Raw genomic sequence first — 22,667 nt, forward strand, 5'->3', positions numbered from 1 at the left:
GAAGTTGCAGAGTAGCAGCTCATGGGCCTTTTTTTTTTGGCTTTCATCACTTTTGCTTGGTTTCTTTACAATTAAAAAAAATTTTTTTTTAAGCTTATTTAAGTAATCTCTACACCTAACATGGGGCTTGAACTGATGACCCTGAGATCAAGAGCCACACGCTCTTCTGACTGAGCCAGCCAGGTGCCTAAGTTTCTTTACAATATTTAATAAGTTGTCAGTATTTAACGTTTGGGAACTTTCACATGGAATTATGATTTCTGGTTTTTCTTGAAAAGCAGGACAGTCTGGCTATGCTGACCCTGAGTTCCACATGGTGGCCTCCCCCTGGGGGGGAGCAGCGGCTGCCCCCACACACAGGTCACCACAGCCTCCTCATCTGGCCTGGTTTCCTCAGTTATGTTATCAGTCTGACCCCTCTCAGCATTTGAGTTTATGAGCCTCTCTTCTGAACCAGTAGTTTTCATACCTTTTCAGCCTCAAAAGGGGCACAGAGCCTTGCTTGTGCCCCTCCTTGCATTCACTCAGACCCCCATTCTTTTGGAGACCTCATGGATATCTGAGTTTCTGTCTGAGTTTCCAAACCACTGTGCTAAAGCATCGAGATTCCTACCTGTGTCCTTGACCAATTATCTTACAGTGCGGAGAGGATGTCCCGGGTAGACCCTTCCTTAATGTTGTGATGTGACCTGGATCCAAGACTTCATAAGTGCTTCTCTCTGTTCCTGACTCAGGACCGACTGTTGCCAACCCAGAGCTGTTCTACAAGTTTGAGCAAGGGCCAGAGCCATGGCTAGGCAATGTCCAGGGCCAGAGGAATGTCCTGAGCCACCACCCAGCTAAGTGTGGATCCGCACCGGAGGAGGGGTGCTAGCTGGAGAGAGGGAGCAGAAAGATGGGCACTAGGACTCCTGTCTCATCCTTGGCCTCTCCCTGTTCTCTGCCAACTCACTCACACGAATGCTGTCCTTCCCCAGCCACCACCTTATCTGAAATATGCACACCTCCCTCAATATCGTCCTCCAACCTCTCCATCTCCCTTTATTTTATTTCTTCCTGAGAGTATATGTTGATTTATAATTCTATATGCGAAGTTCCATGGAGGCAGACTTTGTCTTGTTGACTCCTATAGTCCCAGTGCTGAGACCAATGCCTGGCGTACGGCAGTTGCATGATAAATAATCACTGAATGAATGAACACATGTTTGTTAAGTTCTAGGGATTTATCTTGGCTTTTCTCCTCTGAGAAGCCTGTCCTGTTGAGGGACTGGCTTGGCTAGAGTCAGGCCAGGTGACATCTTGTCATTGGATGAGATGGTTGAGTGGAGCAGCCCCCACTGTAGGAGAAAAGGGAGGCCAGCTCTTACAGGAGCCGACTCACAGGCATCTGCTGTCCCCTGTGATCTGTCTCAGAGGGGCCACAGGGAGCCCGAGACTTCAGAGATACTAATTTATTTTGTTTTCCAATGCTTGGCTCTTTTAAAAAAATATTTTATTTATTTATTTGACAGAGAGAGAGAGCGCATGTGCACAAGCAGGGGGAATGGCAGGCAGAAAGAGAGGGAGAAGCAGGCTCCCTGCTGAGCAGGGAGCCCGATGTGGGGCCCCATCCCAGAACCCTGGGATCATGACCTGAGCCGAAGGCAGACCGACTGAGCCACCCAGGCACCCCCAATGCTTGGCTCTTAATTTTGACCCGGCTTTCTCTTTATTAGCCATTTTGTGCTCCTGAGTTGGCTACAATTGGAGCAAATACCGTTGAGTCCTTGGCCACTGGGCATCTGCACTTACGTTGATGCACAAGAAATGGCTCTGGAGGATTTTAGAGCTGTCTAAGCTGCGTTTCAACTTAGGAGTGAATAAAGAAACTTCTAGTTTAGCTTGAGGAAGAAAAATATTAGTGAGTTCATGAGAGTTGTTGCCTCTTTGGAAGGGCTGTGGTGTGAGAGAGGACTTGTGTTTCTCTGGAGGGCTGAAGTAGAGACCCTGGGTGGAAGTTACTTAAAAGTGGAGCACAGCTAAAGGCAAACTCTGGGGACCAAAACCATCTACCCAGAAGGTGGTAGGTGGTACCCTTGCCCGAAAGATACGTGAGCAAAGTGCAAATGCCTGTCTGGCAGGGGTACTGGAGAAGGGGATTCCTGCTGAGGATGGAGTTGCAGGATTTGGCTTTAATTATCTTCCTTAACCGACATTTTATTAAGTTCAGCGTTCTTATCCATAAGTAAGTTGGAACTCCTGAAGATGGTTGCACTATCTTAGGTTGCAGAGATGAAACTGTAGAGATCTTTTTGGCCAGGCGTATCTGCCCTTTAAACTTCAAAAAGGGGGAGATGCTTAAAGCTCATTTGATTGTCTTCTGGGTCAGGTGAGGTGGGCCTGGGGAGCTAGGGGTCTGAAAGAAGAGAATTCCAAGTAGAGCCTGGGCCACTCTTGTGTGTGATTTCCAGCTCTCATATTTGCTACACCGAGAGGCCCATGAGGTGCAGTGGCTCTAACTATAGGATTTCTGAGCAAATTGCATTGGTCTCTTTTCTCTAAAGGGAAAAACGAGATGGGCTGCATGGAAGAAAAGGACTCACGAAGTCCTGCCAGAGAAGCCGGACTAGATCTGCCCCCACAGAAGAAAGCCTGTCTTTCCCACTTCAGCACAGAGCGTGGCAACATTGAGGTAGACTGTACAGGGAAAAGCAAAAAGCCCTTGAAGCCCCGCTCTATCCAGAAGTCTTGGTTTGTGCAGTTCCCATGGCTGGTCATGAATGAGGAGCAGACGGCTCTCTTTTGCTCTGCTTGCCGCGAATACCCATCTGTCAGGGACAAACGGTCAAGATTAATAGAAGGTTATACAGGACCATTCAAGGTGGAGACTCTCAAATACCACGCCAAGAGCAAAGCTCACCTGTTCTGCGTCAATGCCTTGGCAGCACGGGACCCCATCTGGGCGGACCGTTTCCAGAGCGTCCGAGAGGAATCTGGAGATGTCCTGGCCAGCCCTGAGCACCTCTTTACGGCAGACTATCCCATATTGTACCCCCCGGGGCCTCTGGGAGCCTATGATAACATGGCCCAGCTCCTGCCCAGCCCAAGAGCTGACCTGGAGGACCCTGGGGGGAATGGAGCATTTCCTACATTGTATCTAGACTGCATTTCTGAGTTGAGGCAAAAAGAAACTGCTGATGATACCCACAGGTCCTCAAATGTCAACATTTTGCGTGATGCTGCTGAACCCGGTGGCCAGGTAATGTGTTTGTAATGATTGCTGTGTCTCAAGGGGAAGGATTCCATACTAGCAACAACACGTGTTGCGTGACGATGGTGGGAAAATTACAATAGCCATACCCGCTGCAAACATTATAATGTTCTAGACCCTAACATGCTTACGGTGCACTAGGCGTTTTATGTGCTTTACTAGTGTTACCTCATTAATTAATTTATTTAAAGATTTTCTTTCTTTATTTTGGAAAGAGAGAGCACGCATGGGGGGAGGAGCAGAGGGAGAGGGAGAGAGAATCTCAAGCAGACTCCCTGCTGAGCGTGGAGCCCATGCGGGGCTTGATCTTACCACTCTGAGATCATGACCTGAGCCAAAATCAAGAGTCAGTGATTAACCAACCGAACCACCCAGGCACCCTCTGTTATTTATTTAAGACAACAGCCCTATTCTTTTCTTTTCTTTTTTTAAAGATTTTATTTATTTGAGAGAGAGCACATGAGAGGGGGGAGGGTCAGAGGGAGAAGCAGGCTCCCCGCCGAGCAGGGAGCCCGATGCGGGACTCGATCCAGGGACTTCAAGATCATGACCCCAGCCGAAGGCAGTCGCTTAACCAACTGAGCCACCCAGGCGCCCCAGCCCTATTATTTTCATCTCCTTTCGCAGATAACAAAACATAATTAGTGGGACAGAACGTTCCAACATCTGATATAAAGAAAACTTCTTAAGTTCAGGACTATAACCTTTATCCAGAATCCAAAACAGTCACAGAACTCAATAAATACGTGACCACGGAACAACCACAGAGCTCTTAAATAATTAATTTCTAAAATGTTTTTAACTTTAACTTCAGAATCATGCAGCAGCGTTAAACACTGCAGAATTTCCTCACATGCGTTGTTTTATGTAATGTTTTTGATGCTGCTCTGAGGCTGGTGGAGCAAGTCCTATTAACTCGTCTTGTTGGGAGGACACAGAGCGTGGGAGGACTGACCTGGCCAGAGCCCGAGGGCTCGTGGTGCACCTGCGCTGGAGCGTGGCCACCAGCCGGCGGCACCGCCCCTCCACTCCCTGCGCACGCGCACACGGGGCCGGAAGCTCTAGCGTTCACATCGCGGGTGCCCTGTGAGTTCTAGTTCTTTGCAAAGGTGGCTGTAAGGAACCTCGTGTGAACTGGAATTTTGATTAACGACATCCTTCACCATTTCTCAACTATTTCATATAAGCAAGATTTTACTAGAAACCATTTTGAGTACCCCTTGGGTATTCCCATGAGAATAGCTCAGCTGTTCCTCAGGCCTCACATCATAAGGGCCCAGCCAAAGTTAGTAAGCTTGAATTTTTCCAGAATCTAGAAAAGTGACGAAGCTCATTTCTCTTCATGTTCATGTTCCTTCTACTTTTTAGTATTAGAAGCTAATAAATAGGTCTAACCGTTTATTTGAATTCCTTTAGTAATAAGGCATGTGTCAACCGAGTCACTGAATACAAGCATCTTTCGTTCTTCTGTACTACTTCTTTTTTCTTCCTCTCCCAGTGGGAAATCTTAGCAGGTGCTAGAGGCAGATGGTCACCATTGTAGTCATGGATGAGTAGAAGGCACCGCCTTAGGACTGTATAGGGCAAGATGCAGTCATAAGGCTCTGCCAGGACCCCTGTTCTTCAGCGCATTTTTATTTCCTCCTAAGAGACCCTAGGATCAGACTGAGGCTCTTTTTTTTTTTTTTTTTTTGCCTACTAACTCTGGGCCTCACAAATTTGCTTCTCTGACTTTCGATGGATACATTAATTCCTCAGTTACATCTGGGCCTCTTGGCAAGCCTCCCAAGGGAAATAGGCCTCGAGAAGGACCCTAAAAGTATCACGCTGGGTGTCTGGCGTAAGAGGCGTATTGAGTGACTACTGCTCTTTGTTGCAGGATCCTTCTGAAGAGGGGCTGTTTGAGGAGGTTCCTGTGGTGTTTGAGGAGCTCCCGGTGGTGTTTGAGGATGTGGCGGTGTATTTCACCCGGGAGGAGTGGGGCATGCTAGTCAAGCGGCAGAAGGAGCTGTACAGAGACGTGATGCGGATGAATTATGAGCTGTTGGCTTCCCTGGGTAAAGATTCACGTAGACCTTTGTTCGCCACCATCATCTGACATGGGAAACCCACAAGGGCAGCTGTGGCTTGTGGTCATCTTCCCATTTCTGCCCTTTCCCTGTACATAGACAGAGAGAGAGATTATATTTTTTGCACCCCAGAACTCTCCCTGCTTTGGGATACAGTACTTTATCCACTCTTCATCCATCTCTCCATCCATCATCCATCCTCCACCAAACATTTATTGACTACCCCCTATGTGCCAGATGGACACAAATGAAGCAAGGTCTCTGCTTTCAGGGGGCTAGCAGGTTTTCGGGAGAGACAGACACTTGAACGAGAAACTCTGAAAATAACACAAGCGCCGTAAAAGAAGTTCAGGAAAAGTGCCCTGAGGCTGCTGAGGAAGGATGATTTCATTTTGCTGGCTGTTGGAGGGAGGGATCAGGAAAGTCTTTATAGGGTATGATATGTTTTAACTGAGTGGGGCGGGGGACAGGACAGGTGGACAGGGAGAAGGAAGGGCATCTGGACATGCCAGAGGGAGGGACGGCATGGGCAGAGGCGTGGAGGCGCCTCTCCTTCTTCTATGCCAGGGCTGTTTCCTCGTGCCCAGGGGCCAGGAAGTGTTGGTGGGCTTGGCCCAGGTGTTACTAGTGGGGGTACTGGAGAAAGATGAACATAATAGTGCTTGTTACCTTCTCAGAAGAGTGCTCTCTCTTGCATCTACCTCTTGGTCTCTTTGCCTTCTGTTTCCGTCGGATACCCAGGGTTTTCATCAAAAAGGGAAGGCAGGGGGCGTCAAAAAAGGAAGACAACTTTTCATCTTAGAAAGCTCTTATTTACTTACTAGCATATCTGGTAACAGCAACCTTCCAGAAGAGGCTGCTGTGCATGACTTAGGAATACAGCAGCAATCTGCATCCTGACTTCTACAGGATAAGAACTAAGAATATCTGTGATTTCACTGATGTCCTAGCCCTTGGTTTATACCACCCTTTCATGCGCAGCTAAAACACGGATTATTTTCTGCACATTCCCAACCCGTATGCTTGTTTTTATCATTGTTCATCATTTTTAAATGGCTCCCCAAACATTCAGAAATGATGTAAAAACTGGTTTCTTTTGCGACAATAGAGGTGTCCTCATGCCCTCGGCCCAGGGCACTTGTATGAAGTACGCCTTCAAAGAGCATCACTTCCCCTGGCACTGTTTAAAAGCAATGAGAATGAAGGGAAATCCATTTTTAAGAAGTACACACCCACTTACAAGAAGTTGGCTTTTGCTTGAAAGGAATGCGCACTAGTGATGTGCTTTGCCCTGGGGACCCTTGTGGAAAGCAGCGGGGGACTGGTATTGAGCACGGGGTGTCTCCCGACGCTGGGGCTGGCCGAGCTCCATGTAAGCACTTGGTCAGTTTCTTTTTAACTTATGTAAGTGAGGAAAGGGGGAACTCTTCTCTCCCTGGGGGAAATAAGGGACAGTTCAGTCTGGGTTATGTTTTGTTTGGATGAACAGTAAGTATAATCAGAGGAAGGGTAATTAAGTTTGCTTGAGGGTTGCAGCTAGGAGTCAGGGAAGGCTTTATAGAGAACGGGGCTGTCCTCGTCAGTCATCTGTGGGACTAAAACGGGTACAGAAGTCTGGAAACAGTTGCACGTGTGATCCCTTTTTGTGACTTTAATTAGGTCTTCAGTGATTATCCTTTAATTGCAGTCTGATTTAGACAGTTTTCATGTGTGAAGTATAAAACTTTAAGGAGACTTCAGAATATAACTGGGGCCAAACAAAAATGATTTGTATGTTTAAATATGAACTTTTAAAGGGCATTGAGCTGATCACTGGGATATAAAACAGTGTTGAAATACAGTGCAGGTGCTATTTTGCTTTGGTGAGTGTTTTTTCTCCCACATTGCATCCTCCTGTGACAACCACTTTAAGAGTTGAGAATCAAATAGTATTTGGTGCTATCTTTCAATTATTATTATTATTTTTACAAATAGGACTTCTCCTTGGAGTGAACTTAAATTTTGAAAAAGAAAATCCCATAATTTTCACAGCCAAGAAAAGTTTTTTGGCCTTTGAACAAAATCTCCCATCCATTTTTAATGTTTCTTATATTTTGTCTTAAAATACTGTGTGTGATCTGCTTATACTGGGTGTTTCAGGAAGCTTCTGTGTCTTTATTCTTATGTCTGGAAATCATAACAGCGGCTTCTGCTGGTCACTGAGTATCTACTGTGTGCAGGTCCTGTGTTGAGTCTCATATATATATCCTCTCTAATCCTTAAACCAAACCTCTCAGGCAGGTAGTAGTAGTCTTTTCAGATGAGAAAACAGACCAGGGAATCCCAGCCATCTAGCTGGAAAACAGAGAAACTGAAATTCTTTCTATTCTGTGCATTGTGTGTGCCTTACACTCCTTACACTTCCTGCTTGTGGATGTTTACTGCCAACCGGACTCCATCTCTTTCTGTTTCAAGATTTGTGCTAATCATGTTGTTAATATAATATTATTATTATTATTATACACCAGGTGTAAGACGAGATTATTTAAGACTTCAGTGTAAGAATTTTCTAAAAGTCTTCACTCCCATCCCCAGTCCCCCTTGCAGGAGGTTGCTAGTTTTCCTGGCTCTTTCAGACCTTCTGTGCAGGTCGCTGTTAGCTCCCTCCCTCCACGAGAACTGGCTGGAGAAAGGGGACTGGCTGCCCCCAGTGATCAGTTCACGTTGCTGCAGCTCAGCTCAGCTTAGGTGGTGGGACATCAGGGTCTGCTGGTCATCATGCTGTTGATTTCCTGTTGCTCAGATCCTTTGAGGAAACCCAGCTAATTCTTCCATTGCTCTTGTTAGGGTTTACAACTAGTAGATTTGTTCTTTTAGATTTTATAATTGTTTTACCTGTTCTTAAAAAGACAGTCTCAATTTGATGTGGTCAGACTTAGTATTAATTTCTGTCAGATGTTTGGCAGTTAAATTGCATGGACCGAAGCTTTTCAACAGATGGAGTGTTTCCAGGGGAGGTCCACTCACCTGTCACACCCTCCTTGGCTTCATCGGCTGTCTTATCAATAGGACTGAACATGTAGAGGACAGTCACTTTGTTTATGGAGGAAAAAAGAGGTGTGTGTTTTGTTTTTAACACTTTCCTTTTTTTTTTTTTTGCACAGAACTTTTAACTTTGTTATCAGCTACTGAGCTATGAGATACAAACCAATCAGAAACATTAAAGTTGCTTGAAGCAGGTGTGTATATTTACACTACACAGAAGCCAGAGTCCTATCTTCTGATCCCAAAGCCATCCCTCTGGGGAAGGATGGCCTCAGCTAGGGGGTAAAGGAACACCGTTAAGTTACAATAGTAAGAGTCTCATCCACCTGGGAAAGTAGTCAACAACTGCAGCCGCATTTTTTATGGGCATCAAAAACTTACGTGAAATCAGTTTTTAAAGGTTCTCTTAATCATTAAGTTTTCAAATGAAAACAGGAACCCCACTTCCCCCATAGGCATTCCAGCTCACTACCCAAGAGACTTGAGTACTTCTGTTAAGGCAACTGGAAGCCCACCCTAGCCTTGAATGGTGACTTCTGCCCAGTGTGTGACCTGTCCTTCGTTCACCAGTAAATGCAATCCAACAGAACATGCCATGGGGGAAACAGGAGTTTATGCAGTGCTGCCCTCTGGTAAAAAGGGAACACAGCACTCAAAGCAAAAGGCCACGGAGGGCTCCCTGAGAATCCAGTAGATCCAAGAGAAGTAGTGTATAAGCCAATGAGAGCACCCAGCTTCCAAGAACTGTTAAAGGGACTTCCAGAGTCAGTCTCTCCCATTCATGGCACACCTTTGCTCTGATTTTTGCTCACTACAAACCCCTCTTTCCAGAGGGGTTTGTTTCTAAGTCTAGAACTTCAGCGCAGGGCTGAGAGACCTCATGAAGTATTCTTCTCCATGTCCAGCCATCTTTGGCAGCTCTCCTCATAATGCTTTCACCTTCCCACTCCCCTGTGGAGGGACAGAAGGACAGGTGATGGGAGAACCTGGGCTCACACTCAAAGGAGATGGACAAGCTTGGCTGCCCAGGGTCAACTGCTCTGGCCTCATAGTCTCTAATCATTAGTCTCTTAGGAGCAACAGAGAACTGGAAAGCAGCAGAATTTAGAGCAGGATGTTTTTAACACTTTCCTATTTCAGCCTTTTCTTACATAGACTTGTTTATTTCGAGCTATTTATCATTCTACAGAGTTTCTGACTATTTTATTTCTGTACTTTTTTTTTTATAATTTTATTTATTTGAGAGAGAGAGAGAGAGAGAGTGAGAGAGAGAGCACAAGCAGGGTGAGGGGCAGAGGGAGAAGCAGGCTTCTGCTGAGCAGGGAGCCCGATGTGGGACTTGATCTCAGGATTCTGGGATTATGACCTGAGCTGAAGGCAGACGCTTAACCGACTGAGCCACCCAGATGCCCCTCTTTCCATACTTTAAATTCTGGTTTCAGACTTTGGTCATATTTGATGACGTCTCTTGCTTTCCCCCAGAAAGAAAACTCGATTAGATTCCATTGTTAAGAAACTAATATTTGTCAGTAACAAAAGTAGACATGCCAGTAGAGGGACTTGGTGGAATCCCTTGTTTTTATTAGTAAAAGTGTAATTACATGCTAAGTGGCAGGTCATGCGCTTCAGGTGGGCAGTGCCTTTTCTACAGGTGAGGTCATCAACTACAGCTAGACGTCACAGAGCTGGGGCCAGAAGTCATGCCTCTAGGAAGAAACCAAAACTGAGTGGGCGGGCCCTCAGTGAGAGATGAGCAGGAGTTCAAATGCTGTGTAGGAGGCCACTGCTGCATGGTGGGCCGGATGTGATGGCCCCCAGGTGGGGGCACTGCAGGAGCTGGGAGAGAACCAAGGCAGGGCGCCAGCTGTCTCCCAGTGATTCATGGGTATGGCCTGCCAGCCTTGGGGTGGAAGGGTTAGAAGTCTGTGTTTGTAAGCCAAACCATTTTTATGGACTTTATGGAATGCGTGTGTGTGTGCGCGCGCGCGTGCATGCACTCGCTACAGTTAGGTCCCCTTCGCCATTTTTCCATTACTAAGACTTAGAAAAATCTGTTTGAAATTTCCCTCTGTCTCACTCGTTCTGAAGGGGACAAAAAGAAAAGGTTTTGGGCAACATTTTAGCCACAGCTTCCAGGAAGTCCAGTTGGGGTGCACAATTCCTGGGGCCAGTGTGGTGGTGGCGGGGCAGGCAGAGGTGGCCGATCCCCAAGGAAGATATAAATGAGGTGCACAGATTTGGGGATATTCAACCTCCTGTGTGTTTCCAGTTATTTACAGATATTTCTTCATAATTACTTTTTTTATCTATGTAGTTCTAACAATACTTAAACCAAAAATGACAGTACCCTGTCCCACCTTTCTCTGTTGCTGGGTCCTCCTCTCCAGGGGCTCTTAGCTGCATCCTCTAGTAATGTGCCCCATGATTTCTAAGAAATACGCACAGACATTATTTTCAAAAGAGCGAACCTCATGGGATGCACTCAGAAGACAGCTTTATTCTTTCCCATCACTACTTGTTTGGATCAGCTCTGTGCAGCTTTTTTTCCTCACCCTTTGGGTTGTCAAAAGAAAATTCAGGGAGCTTTACTTGATACGAATACCATATTGAGCAAGAAAGGAGCTGTTCATGAACAGGGAGACTTCAAACCCAAGGTGGTTAAGAGCTTGGCTCTCGGCATTTAAAGCTCAGTTTATAAAATATGAAGGAGGGAGTACTTCGGGTTTTTTTTTTTTTTTTTAATTGTGATTGGTTACTAGAAATTTAGATTCTTCTTAGGGTAGTAGCCCTGTGTAAGTTTTCTTGCGCATAGCCGATTGGCTTGGAACTCTACTAAGGTCACACTGTCATGAAGAAAGCTTAAGTTTTGTTTAAGGCCAGCATCCCATGTAGGCGAAATGAGGGCAGTTTAAGATTTGATGGCGCGTTTATGAGTGTCTGGTCTGGGGCTCTATTCAAACTGTGGCCTCCATTCTGGTTTCTCTTTAGCAGGTGAAATCAGTTGCCACACAATAAATTATCACAAATCCAGTGGCTAAATTTTTAACTTATTTCTTATCTTGCAGTTCTAGAGGTCAGAAGTCCAGATGGGCTCAGCTGGGTTCTCTGCTTAGGGTCTCACGTGGCCAAAGTCAGGGTGTCCATCAGACTGGCCTCTTACCAGGAGGCTCTGGGAAGAATCACTGCCAACTGCATTCAAGTCATTGGCAGAATTCAGTTCCTTTCGGTTGTAGGACTGAGGTCCCCGTTTCCTTGCTGGCTTCCCACCAGGCATCATTCTCAGCTCCTACAGGCTGCTCTCATGTCCCCTCCACACGGTCTCCATCCTCCAGCCAGCAGCTGTGTGTCGAATCCTGCTGGCGCTTTGAAGATCCGACTGGCTCTGCTTTTAAAGGGCTGATGTGGTCAGATGAAGTCACCCAGATAGCCTCTCTTTTGCCACGTAATGTCACATAATCATGGGTGTGGCGTCAGGTCACAGGTTCTACCCAGACTGCAAGGAGCAGGGATGAGGAGGGGCTGGGGTCATGGGAGCTCTGTTAGAATTCTGCCTACCCCAGGAGAGAATGTCTTTTTTTCTTTTTCTTTTCTTTCTTATTTGTTTTTTGTTCATTTGAGAGAGAGAGAGAGGGCACATGCAGGGGGAGCAGCAGAGGGAGAGGGAGAAGCAGGCTCCCTGCTGAGCTGGGAACCTGACATGGAGCTCGATCCTAGGACCTGGGGATCATGACCTGAGCCGAAGTCAGACACCCAAATAACTGAGCCATCCAGGCTCCCTGAGAATGTCCTTTTCCTTGAGTGATACATGCAGAAGTATTTAGGGATAAAGGGGGTATGAAAACATTTTCCTCTCAATGGTTCAGAAAAATATTGCATCTGTATTATTTATATATTATTCATACACATACATAGAAGAGACAAAGGGAGGAGAGAGAGGGCACATGAACGAATGAGCATGATACAGCAAATGGGACAAAATGTAAATGATTGGAGTTCTTTGTATTATTATTGAAACTTTTTAATAAGTTTTAAATGCTACAAAAATGTACACCCTCCCCCTAAATTAGGAAACAAAAGTGTAGTTTTTGTGTAGTAGTCAAAAATCCGGACTTCAGCTAAAGCTAAAGTTTCTCACCTCTCCTACCTCAGCCTGGCCCAGTGTGGAATCTGGAATGTTGTGGTAGGAAGGAGGGGGTTCTCCTCCTCCTCCTCCCCCCAGCTAGTTCCACGACTTCTGCTGTGTCCTGGGTGGGAACAGTGGTGGGTGAGTGGAGAGGAGAGGTACAACAGGGGTTTGACCTGGCATCCATCTGTGGCTGGGATCATGGCAAGCTGATTCTCTGGGTGAGTTTGTGGGTTCTCTGCACCCCTGCCATCACTTGCCACAGTCCCCTCTACACCGGTGACTGTCTGCTTTGGCAGTCAGCCCCATGTGGGCTCATTCCTGGGCTGCCAGCAGTCAGGGGCAGGGTCCCTCAAAGTGGCTCCGGGCTTCTCTTTCCCTCGGGGGCCATGTCTGGACCATGGAAGACATATCCTTTGCTCCAACAGACCCTGGGAATGTATGCTGTTCCTGACATGGCCACCACAAAGGAGCCCATCTGTCAGATTCTGCCTTTAGTCTTCTGCAGGCCTGGATTCATGAGGAGCCCCATATCCCAAGGGATAAAGGTCAGCATGTCATTCCCATTAGGCTTAAGGTCAGGGGAAAGCAGCCCACAGCACCACTCCCCATGGTAGTGTGGGGGGCTCACAGTACACTTGACATCTCTTTGCAGAAACATCTCTAATATCCAGCTTCCTGACCTCTTCACTTCCAGCACTGTGACTCCTTTTTGTCAAGGGCTAGGGTCACAGCCCCATGTTTCGGCCACCCTCCTTTTCAAGTCAGGCCTCAGTGGTCTAGCTTTGGGATGGGGGACAGTTGGCTCCTATCTTTTTGGACCTTGAGCCAAACAGGCAGGCAGACTCACACTTTAATATCCTGTTGCATATGTTTATTGCTATTCCTGATTTGTTGATTTTACATGGATATTCTCTCTTGATTCCTACCATGGAAGATGAAGATCCAGCCCTCTTCCATCACCCCGGGCCCCTATTCCATCCCTCCACCCTCTAAGAACAAGTACATCACACTTTCTTGATTAATTCAATGTAAATTGTTTACCTAATTATGATTATGTATTACTTATTTCTGATCAAAGTGGCATATTATGATGATTTTCCTTTGTTGTAGGATATTCCCCCCCTGGAATTGAAATATTTTCTTATTTTTTATTTTGCTAGTTTTCTGTCCTCTCAATGATTCTTCTCTAACTCTCCCGGGGAATTATAAAACTCCTCTGAAGAGTTTTTTTTTTTTTTCAAAGATTTTATTTATTTGACAGAGAGAGACACAGCGAGAGACGGAACACAAGCAGGGGGAGTGGGAGAGGGAGAAGCAGACTCCCAGCGGAGCAGGGAGCCTGATGTGGGGCTCGATCCCAGGACCCCGGGATCATGACCTGAGCTGAAGGCAGACGCTTAACGACTGAGCCACCCAGGCACCCACCTCTGAAGAGTCTTTGCCCCGTGATCAGGCATCCTGTGACAGATCAATTTCACTCTTTTTCTGGGGACGTCCATTATCAGGCCTTCCATCCTCTTGCTCTGTCTAAACTGGCTGTTATTTAGGCTGTTATTTAGTGGTCTCACACTTTCCTTTTTCCCACTCCCATTCCCTGGCTCTATCTCTTCTTCCAGGTTTATATCTTCATTTCATTGGAGCTCATCTTCCAGTAACTTCCCAAGAAAGGGCACATGGGAGAACATGCCTTACTCTGTCCTTAGAATCGGAAGCTTGGTTGGGCATAGAATTCTAGGTTGGAAAGAGTATTCCTCAGTATTTTGAAAGCATTGCCTTTAGGTATTACTGGTGCTGAGGAGACGTCTAAATGCCTTTTTATAACTAAATCTTTGAACACAGCCCATTTTTTCTACTCTGAAAGGTTTTAAGATCTAGTCCAGTGTTCCAAAGTGTTTAATAATATCAGTGATTTTTCACTTCTCGTCCTGGGTGTCTGGACACCGTTCCCTTCCAGGTGAAAACTCACGTTTTCCAGTTTTGGGAAATGTTCTTGTACAATTTCTTCCTATCGATTTTCTATTTTCTTTCTTCAAGAAAGTCCTATTAGTTAGATATTGGACTTCCTAAATTGAGCCTCTGGTTCTATTTTATTTTTTTCTTCTTCTATTTTCTGTTTCTTTTTTGTTCTACTTTCTTGGAGATTTTCTCAAGTTTATTTTCTAACAAGTCTGTTGAATGTTTTAATTTCTATCATATTTTTTAAAAAGATTTTATTTATTTATTGTGCATGCTGGGGGAGGAGCAGAGGAAGAGGGAGAGGGAAATAACCTTCAGCAGACTCTGTGCTGAGCGCCGAGCCCCACAGGCGACTCGATCCCATGACCCCGAGATCACAACCTGAGCCAAAACAAAGAGTCAGAAACCTAACCGATTGAGCTACCCAGGCACCCCTCTTCTCTCTTATTTTTAATCTCAAAGTCCCTGTTGCTCCTTTTGCAGGTGACTCTCACGACTTTTCTCTCTGGGAACATGAATAATGGTTTTTTTAAGTTCTGCTTTGTTCCCTGCAGTTTCTGTAGTTTCTCCGATCCCTTTTCCTACTGGTTTCATGTTAGAGGCTTGTCTTAAATAAATATCCTGCGGTTCATTCAGGTTTAAGAGTAAAGCCTTGAGAAACCTGGCAGGCGGCCCTGCGCAGTGGCTGGGGCTCGTCAAGCTTTCTCTGCTGGTCTCACTGAAGAGCTGCAGAGGTCAGTGTCCCGTGGGCCTCTGGGGCAGGAGGGGATGGGGAGGGGCAATTCTGTTTCTCCAAAGAAGACTCGCCCCAGCAGCCCAGGCTGTGTCCTTGGAGCTGAGTAGCGCACCTTTCAGAACACAGACTCTTCATCACTGCAGCCCTTCTCCTTCTTCTTCCAGTATCCCCACCCTCCCGGGGTCTGGAACCTTTCAGTTCAGTTTTTCCGAGAACTAAATCTCCATTCTCCTCCTCGGGTGAGGGTGGGTGAGGGTGGCGGCGTTCTCCGGTTTCCTGGAATGGGTGGGAGGCCCCGGGCTGGAGTGGTCTCTGCAGACTAAGCGCCCACCCTTCCCACCTGTTCCTTACCCGCCACCTTCCGCCGCTCCTGGCGCCTCCAGTCCCAGGGTCTTTGGGGGATTCTGCAGTCAAACGCACTTCTTTCTCCTTGCTGCCCCCTTTGTCAGCATTTGCTGTTCAGCTCTGTTTGTTCTGCTCTTTTATCTCCTTTCCTTCTTCCAAAAGTGTATTAACGTTTCTTTGTATTATTATTATTACTGTTACTCCTTTGTCCTCATCTTAGAGATGTTTTAAAAAGGGTGTGTGTTCAGTCTACCACACTTCAACAATGTATTTAATTATATTTTTATTAGTAGTAAATATATGGATGCACACACACATATAACAAATATAAATATATGCATATATTCAAGTGATCCAAGAGATGCAGGGCAACAATAATGACTATGGCCCGAGAAGCTGTTCCTGTGTCCCTCCACAGAAAGTTTATGCACACATTCACACACATACCAAGGCATGTAAGTAGATATTAATGGATTTTATTTTAAATCAAGAAGGCAATTTCTTTTCATACCCCTGAGAATATTCATATCTTAAATAAAGGTCAGTGCTTAACCCAAAGGCACGAATCTCTTCTAGTCGGATTCCAGGTTTCACGGCAGGTGGTGGACATCTTTACGGGGCCTCTCAAGTGCCCCTGGAAACAACCCATGCAGTAAGGCACCTGCCCCGCGGCTAGCCGTGGTGGCTCTGGGACCACGGGCACAGCAGAGTGCTGGCCAGTGGCGGTCTCCCCCGTCTCGTGTGGCCCTCTTCATCATCCCTGCCCTCTCCTCCTACTGCACCCTGTGTCCCCCCCACGGCCACCTCCCTCCAGACACGCTCAGCTGAGCCCTGGCTCCCGTGGCTGGCCCATGGAGCTAAGGGCGTGATTTATCCTGGCTGAGGGGTGCACCTGACTCTGACTGCCTCTTGGGTTTTAGGAATAGATTGGCACACAAGATGGGAATGTTTTCATCGTGGCCCTGGCTGAGTAGACTTTATTAAGAGATAGACTCAGAGGCTGAACTGAACATTTCAGTTTCCACAAATAGCTTCGGGCAGGCTACCTGACTTGATTCCATAGCAGTGACCTCAGTTTGACTCTCCGTCCCCGCACTAGGGCCTGCTGCTGCCAAACCAGACTTGATCTCAAAACTGGAACGTCGAGCTGCACCCTGGATCAAGGACCCAAACGGGCCAAAGTGGGGGAAAGGTCGTCCTCCAGGTGAGTCTTGCCCTACCGAGTTCTGAAGGGCACATCCTGGGGCCCGTGTGGCCATGGCAAGTCATCCGGTGTCCGTTCGGCTGCCCCGTCCTGCTCCTGTTGCGCACCGGGCCTTGTGTCAGGCTCTGCTGGACAGAGGAGTAAGAAACTAACTCTGCCCTCCGAGTGTCAAATAGGGAAACAGGGACAGTATGGGACAAAGGAGGCCCTTTGATGAGCAGAAGTGCTAACGGGACCCGTGGCGGAGCTGACGGGGGGCATGTGGGAGGCCCTGGTTGTGAGGAGCTGTGTGACCCGAGGGCCTGTGAGCCGCCCTTCTTCCCTCCTCCTCCAGTTTCCAGCGGCAGCACCACTGGTCTGTGCAAGCTGGTTGTTTTGTGTATCTCAGCCAGGGGCTTACTGGCTCATAGCTACCGTGTAGACTGCTCGACCTCCCTTCTTTCTAAGGCTCATAGGAAGACTTGCAGATGTTTAACCTCATTTCTTTGTGCTGCCTCGAAAGAGGATTAAAGTCACCTGTTTATCCAATAGCATCTATAGCCAAAGTGGCTGATTAAGCTTATTAGCGGCTGATGTCCCATGTTCGCAGCGTAGCTGTGTGGCTAGAGACCGGGAGGCTGGCTAAAGAGCCCAAAAGGATTAGCACACATCTCTTCGGGAGCAAGCTAACTTGCATAGATAATAATGGGAAAGGGTTTAAAGAGAAGTCAGTAATGATCTCTAGAAAGGTGGATCGCAGTCAACTCTGCTTTTCCTATGGGATACTCAGTAAATTGGGATGTCTTAACTGATGGGAGACTGCAGAGTTCTAGGCAGCAAAACCAAGCTCATTTTTATTTGCTCCAAAGGGAAGAAGAAGATGGTGGCCATAAGAGAGGCAGACACACAAGCCTTGGCTGTAGAATCTGCAGTGCTTCCAGCAACTTCTATGGAGACCTGTAGCTCCTACTGCAATTCCAGCCTTTGTGAAGTTGAAGTAGATGGCCCTAGGAAAATCAAGAGGACTTACAGACCCCGTTCCATTCAGAGATCATGGTTTGGGCAGTTCCCATGGTTAGTAATTGACCCAAAGGAGACCAAGCTCTTCTGCTCAGCTTGCAAAGAAAGACCGAATCTCCACGACAAATCGTCCCGGTTAGTCCGAGGTTACACGGGGCCTTTTAAAGTGGAGACTTTAAAATACCATGAGGTCAGCAAAGCACACAAGCTCTGTGTCAACACTGTTGAAATCAAGGAAGACGCCCCTCTGGCTGCCCTGGTCCCAGAGATCTCCAGCGACCTGATGGCGAACATGGAGCACTTCTTCAACGCCGCCTACTCCATTGCGTACCACTCGAGGCCTCTGAATGACTTTGAGAAGATCCTGGAACTCCTCCAAAGTACCGGGACCATGATTTTGGGCAAGTACCGAAATCGCACCGCATGCACTCAGTTCATCAAGTACATCTCTGAGACCCTGAAGAAGGAGATCCTCGAGGATGTCCGGAACTCCCCTTGCGTGAGCGTGTTGCTGGACAGCTCCACAGACGCCTCGGACCAGTCCTGTGTGGGGATTTATGTCCGCTACTTTAAGGGGATAGATGTGAAAGAGTCCTACATCACCTTGGCCCCTCTCTACAGTGAGACGGTGGATGGCTACTTTGAGACTATCATCTCTGCCCTGGATGAACTGGACATCCCCTTCCGGAAGCCCGGTTGGGTGGTGGGCCTGGGAACCGACGGCTCCACCACGCTAAGCTGCAGAGGAGGCCTCGTGGAAAAGTTCCAAGAGGTCATCCCCCAGCTGCTGCCCGTCCACTGTGTTGCCCACCGGCTGCACCTGGCTGTGGTAGACGCATGTGGGGGCATCGATCTGGTGAAGAAGTGTGACCGGCACATTCGAACGGTCTTCAAGTTTTACCAGTCCTCAAACAAAAGGCTGAATGAGCTGCAGGAAGGCGCAGCTCCCCTGGAGCAGGAGATCACCCGCCTCAAGGACCTGAGCGCCGTCAGGTGGGTGGCCAGCAAGAGGCGCACGCTGAACGCGCTCATCGTGAGCTGGCCTGCCCTGGCCCGGCACCTCCAGGGCGTGGCGGAGGCTGGGGGCCAGACTGGGCACAGGGCCAAAGGCATGCTGAAGCTGATGAAGAGCTTCCATTTCGTCAAGTTCTGCCACTTCCTTTTGGACTTCCTGAGCATCTACAGGCCTCTGTCTGAGGTGTGCCAGAAGGAGATCGTGCTGATTACGGAGGTGAACTCCACGCTGGGACGGGCCTACGTAGCCCTGGAGACCCTCCGTCACCAGGCGGGGCCCAAAGAGGAAGAGTTCAACGCCGGCTTCCGGGATGGGCGGCTCCACGGCATCTTCCTGGACAGAATGGAGATGGCGGAACAGCGCTTCCAGGCGGACCGGGAAAGGATGATCCTGACTGGGATCGAGTACCTCCAGCAGAGGTTTGACACGGCCCGGCCCCCACAGCTCAAGAACATGGAGGTGTTCGACACCACGGCCTGGCCAAGTGGGATGGAACTGGCCAGTTTTGGGAACGACGATATTCTTGCCCTGGCCAGATACTTTGAGCTCTCGCTCCCTGCAGGATACAGCGAGGAGGCACTCCTGGAGGAGTGGCTGGGCCTGAAAGCCATGGGCAGGAACCTCCCGTTCTCCATGCTGTGTAAGAACACGCTGGCCCAGCACTACCGCTTCCCGCTGCTGAGCAGGCTCGTGGCGGTGGTGGTGTGCGTGCCCGTCTCCGCCTCCTGCTGTGAGCGGGGCTTCAGTGCCATGAGCCGGATCAGGACTGAGGAGAGGACCAAGCTCTCCAACGAGGTGATCAACATGCTCATGATGACAGCGGTGAACGGGGTGGCAGTCACGGAGTACGACCCCCAGCCTGCCATCCAGCACTGGTACCTGACCTCCTCGGGCCGGCGGTTCAGCCACGTCTGCGCATGTGCCCAAACGCCGCCCCGCGCCCAGGCACGTAAGTGCACGTGACCGAGTCCCCGGGCAGTCTTACCTTCCCGATCCCATGCTGGCCTTGACGTCTGGGAGGGCCTGGCAATGGCCGCCGTCACCAGAGGCTTGGTCTCAGGTGTCCCCAGTGGGTGCTCGGGATGTGACACGTACCCTCCAAGAGCTTCGGACCCAGTGAGGCAAGCGGGACGCACACACGCTGCAGGCAGGGGCGTAGCGCTAGAGCACGAATTTTCAGAGCCAGTCTGCCCCAGGCCCAAATTCTGGCTCTGCTAACTAGTGTGTGACCTCGGGCCAGTTCACCTCATTGTGCCTTGGTTTTTCTTCGGAAGAGGGCACAGCATCTGGCCCGTGATGCCAGTGGCATTCTGGAAAGGTCCACCCACTACAGGAAGTAACCAGAGCACCGGACAAGCTAGGGCAGTGACAGCACATTCTCCGAGGGGCTGGGTAGACTCTTTCGGAGGGAAGAAGTCAGTGCAGGTCAGAGGTGCCGTGAAGAAGGTGCTAGGTGGAGGAGAGGGTTGGGGCATGCCGGGTGCGGAGGCGCCTCACAGTCCCCTCGGAGCACTAGGCTGGAGGGCTGGAGTGGGGACCCGGCTGGAGGGGAAGTTCTGTTACATGGCAGGTGAGTTACTGAGTCTTAGGCAAGACATTTTCCTCTTTTCAAGTAGTCACTGAAATGAAAACCAAAGAGTTTCTCCAGGCTGTTCATGTTTTACTTCCCAGTGACAGCAGTGAAGCTTCTTCCTTGACACCTTCTTATTGCTGGTCTCCTTCCAGCACTTGTGCTCTCGTGGGTTACCGCCCAGTCTGTGGTCAGCAGTGGACTGGGTCTCAGGGTTGACAGAGGCTCCATAGGAAGCAGAGTGGCCCCTATCCGGTTGCTGAGCAAGGGGAGGGGCCCAGGGTCGAAGTGGAGAGAAGAGACCGGGAGGGCCGAGGTGGGGAGCCAGGCAGTGCATCCTTCACCCACACGTTTGCTGCGTGAACTGCTCCCTACATCCAGCCCTGTGGGGGTGAAGGAGAAAGACACTCTCAGGTGTGTTCTCATCGGGGCAGTGGGGCTGGTACATCTGAAGCAAATAGAGGACACTACCCAATTTGATATGATAAGGTCCTCTTTCCCAGGCAGGGTTCTCAACCTCAGCACTGTTGACACTGAAGGTCGGATCATTCCTCACTGTGAGGCCTGGCCTATGTGTGGTAGGATCTTGAGCATCCCTGACCTGCACCCCTTACATACTCACTGGGTCCCCATAGCACTCACCCAGCTGTAGCTATCAAAAGTGTCTCCAGGCATTGCCATGTGTCCCCTGGAGGGCAGAGCTCTGGCCATACCGTGGAGACGGGAGCCCGGGCCTCCCTCCCCCATTCATAGAAGGTTCCCAGGTGAGACCTGCACCTGAGGGTGAGAGATGACCAGAGCGAGACTAGATCCGGCCTGCCCAGAGCAGCCCCTGTCCCGTCTCCAGCCTGTTCTGCATGCCTTCCTCACCGAGCATACCTTGGGGTGCAGTTGGACTTGGGAAGGGGATCATCATCCAATCTGTTTTCCCCTCAGTGTAATTGTGGGTTCTCTTTCCTCTCGCACAAGGAGCAGGGCTCAGGAAGGAGAAGATGGGGGCGCTCTTTATGGAGGAGGCTGTGACCCAGAAGCCACCCATTCCATCCTACAGGGAGCCAGTGAAGATCCTGAAGGACTGCATCATGGACCCTCCCGACAGACTCCTGTACCCCCATACCAGCCAAGAGGCCCCCGAGCTGTCCTGACAGCTCCCGTAGGAGCAGGATTCCTAGGGATCGCCTTGGAGATCCCCTGCTGCCCTGCCCCTTGGAATCATGGTGACAGGCTCTCTGCAGAATCTAGGCTACCCTAGAATCTTCGTTTGGGGGGACTCTCTAAACACCAGAAGGGGGCAGTGACAAGATAGTTAAGCCCACCTCCCAGAGAGGCAGGGTAATCAGGAGCACAAGCCTGTTCACCAAGGCCCCTCTCTAAGCAGCGGTGACCTCACAGCGCTGAAATAGGCCGAAAGGTTCCGATCTCAAATTCATCTTTAAGGTGCTTCAGGAAATGATCCTATCAGCAAAGATTTCACCCCATGTTCTGGGAGCAAGAGGACTTCTCTGAAGTGGGAGAGACTGTTGGCAGGAGGGGCTTAAAGGAGCATCCCAGCCCCCGCGGATGGTTGGGGGGCCGCAGGGGCACAGAGCAGGTACCAGAGGAGGGGCAGAGGGTGACCAGGCTCGGGGGACAACTGGCCTGGCTCCATGGCAGACGCAGGGAAGCCTCAACTCCAGACGGAAGACTCACAGCAGAGAATTTCTCTACCTCCTCCCAGGGCCTCCCTTAGGAGGAGGCAAGCAAAACCCTCTGCACAAAGCACTCGAGGTCATCCTCCTATAGCCCCAGGACCATGGAGGAAAGGCTTTCCGGGAGGGAGCCTGCTGCTTCTCACCGGTGGCAGCCCTTCTGTGTGACCTGCTCCAGTGTTGGACGTGAGCCTGGCTTCCTGAGGAGTGGACACGTGCAAGCTTGCCCTGGGGAGGCTTGTGATCCAGCCCAGCTCTGCTGCAGGCAGAGGTTCAACCAGAATTAATCCCTTCCTCTTTTCTGTGCCTCAGTTTCCCTCCCCATGACATGGCAGCAGAGAATTCAAGTGCCTGCTGGCTCCTGGTCTGCCACAGGATGGACAGCGTCTCCGGCTCCCTGAAAACAGACCTCGGGCGGCACAGAGTGGGCTTAGCTGCCTTCAGCCCTTGTCCTTGTCCCTTGCTACCGACGTCCTTACTATGGGAAGAGGTGCTCCCAAAGTGTGCCACTCTTCTCGAAGTTGCTCTGGGACCCAGCCTGGGAATCACTAGGGGTGCTTGTTAAATGTGCTCCCCCATACCTGCCCGATCAGATCCGCAGGATCGGGGCTCAGGGATGGGCCATTGTCCGCAGGATCCTCCAGAGCTTTGTGGGCCCACTCAAACTTGAGGACCCCCACCCCAT

At 49.2% G+C, this 22,667-nt stretch overlaps 1 protein-coding gene across 1 annotated transcript; it reads left to right on the forward strand.

Moving 5' to 3' along the window:
- Positions 1-2,554: 2,554 nt before the first annotated feature.
- On the forward strand, positions 2,555-21,439 carry ZNF862 (zinc finger protein 862). Its single transcript, XM_021692806.1, has 4 exons — positions 2,555-3,238; positions 5,130-5,307; positions 17,559-19,673; positions 21,264-21,439. The coding sequence occupies exons 1-4, from the start codon at positions 2,555-2,557 to the stop codon at positions 21,437-21,439; spliced, it is 3,153 nt and encodes a 1,050-aa protein (XP_021548481.1).
- The last annotated feature ends 1,228 nt before the right edge of the window (positions 21,440-22,667 follow it).

The sequence above is a fragment of the Neomonachus schauinslandi genome, chromosome 12 (assembly GCF_002201575.2).
Source record: "Neomonachus schauinslandi chromosome 12, ASM220157v2, whole genome shotgun sequence".
NCBI classification, from domain to species: domain Eukaryota; kingdom Metazoa; phylum Chordata; class Mammalia; order Carnivora; family Phocidae; genus Neomonachus; species Neomonachus schauinslandi.

Coding starts and splice junctions, on each gene's coding strand:
- ZNF862 (XM_021692806.1), top strand. CDS start 2,555: ATGGGCTGCATGGAAGAAAAGGACTCACGAAGTCCTGCCAGAGAAGCC. Junction 3,239..5,129: donor CTGCTGAACCCGGTGGCCAG/GTAATGTGTTTG, acceptor TCTTTGTTGCAG/GATCCTTCTGAAGAGGGGCT. Junction 5,308..17,558: donor TGAGCTGTTGGCTTCCCTGG/GTAAAGATTCAC, acceptor TTTGCTCCAAAG/GGAAGAAGAAGATGGTGGCC.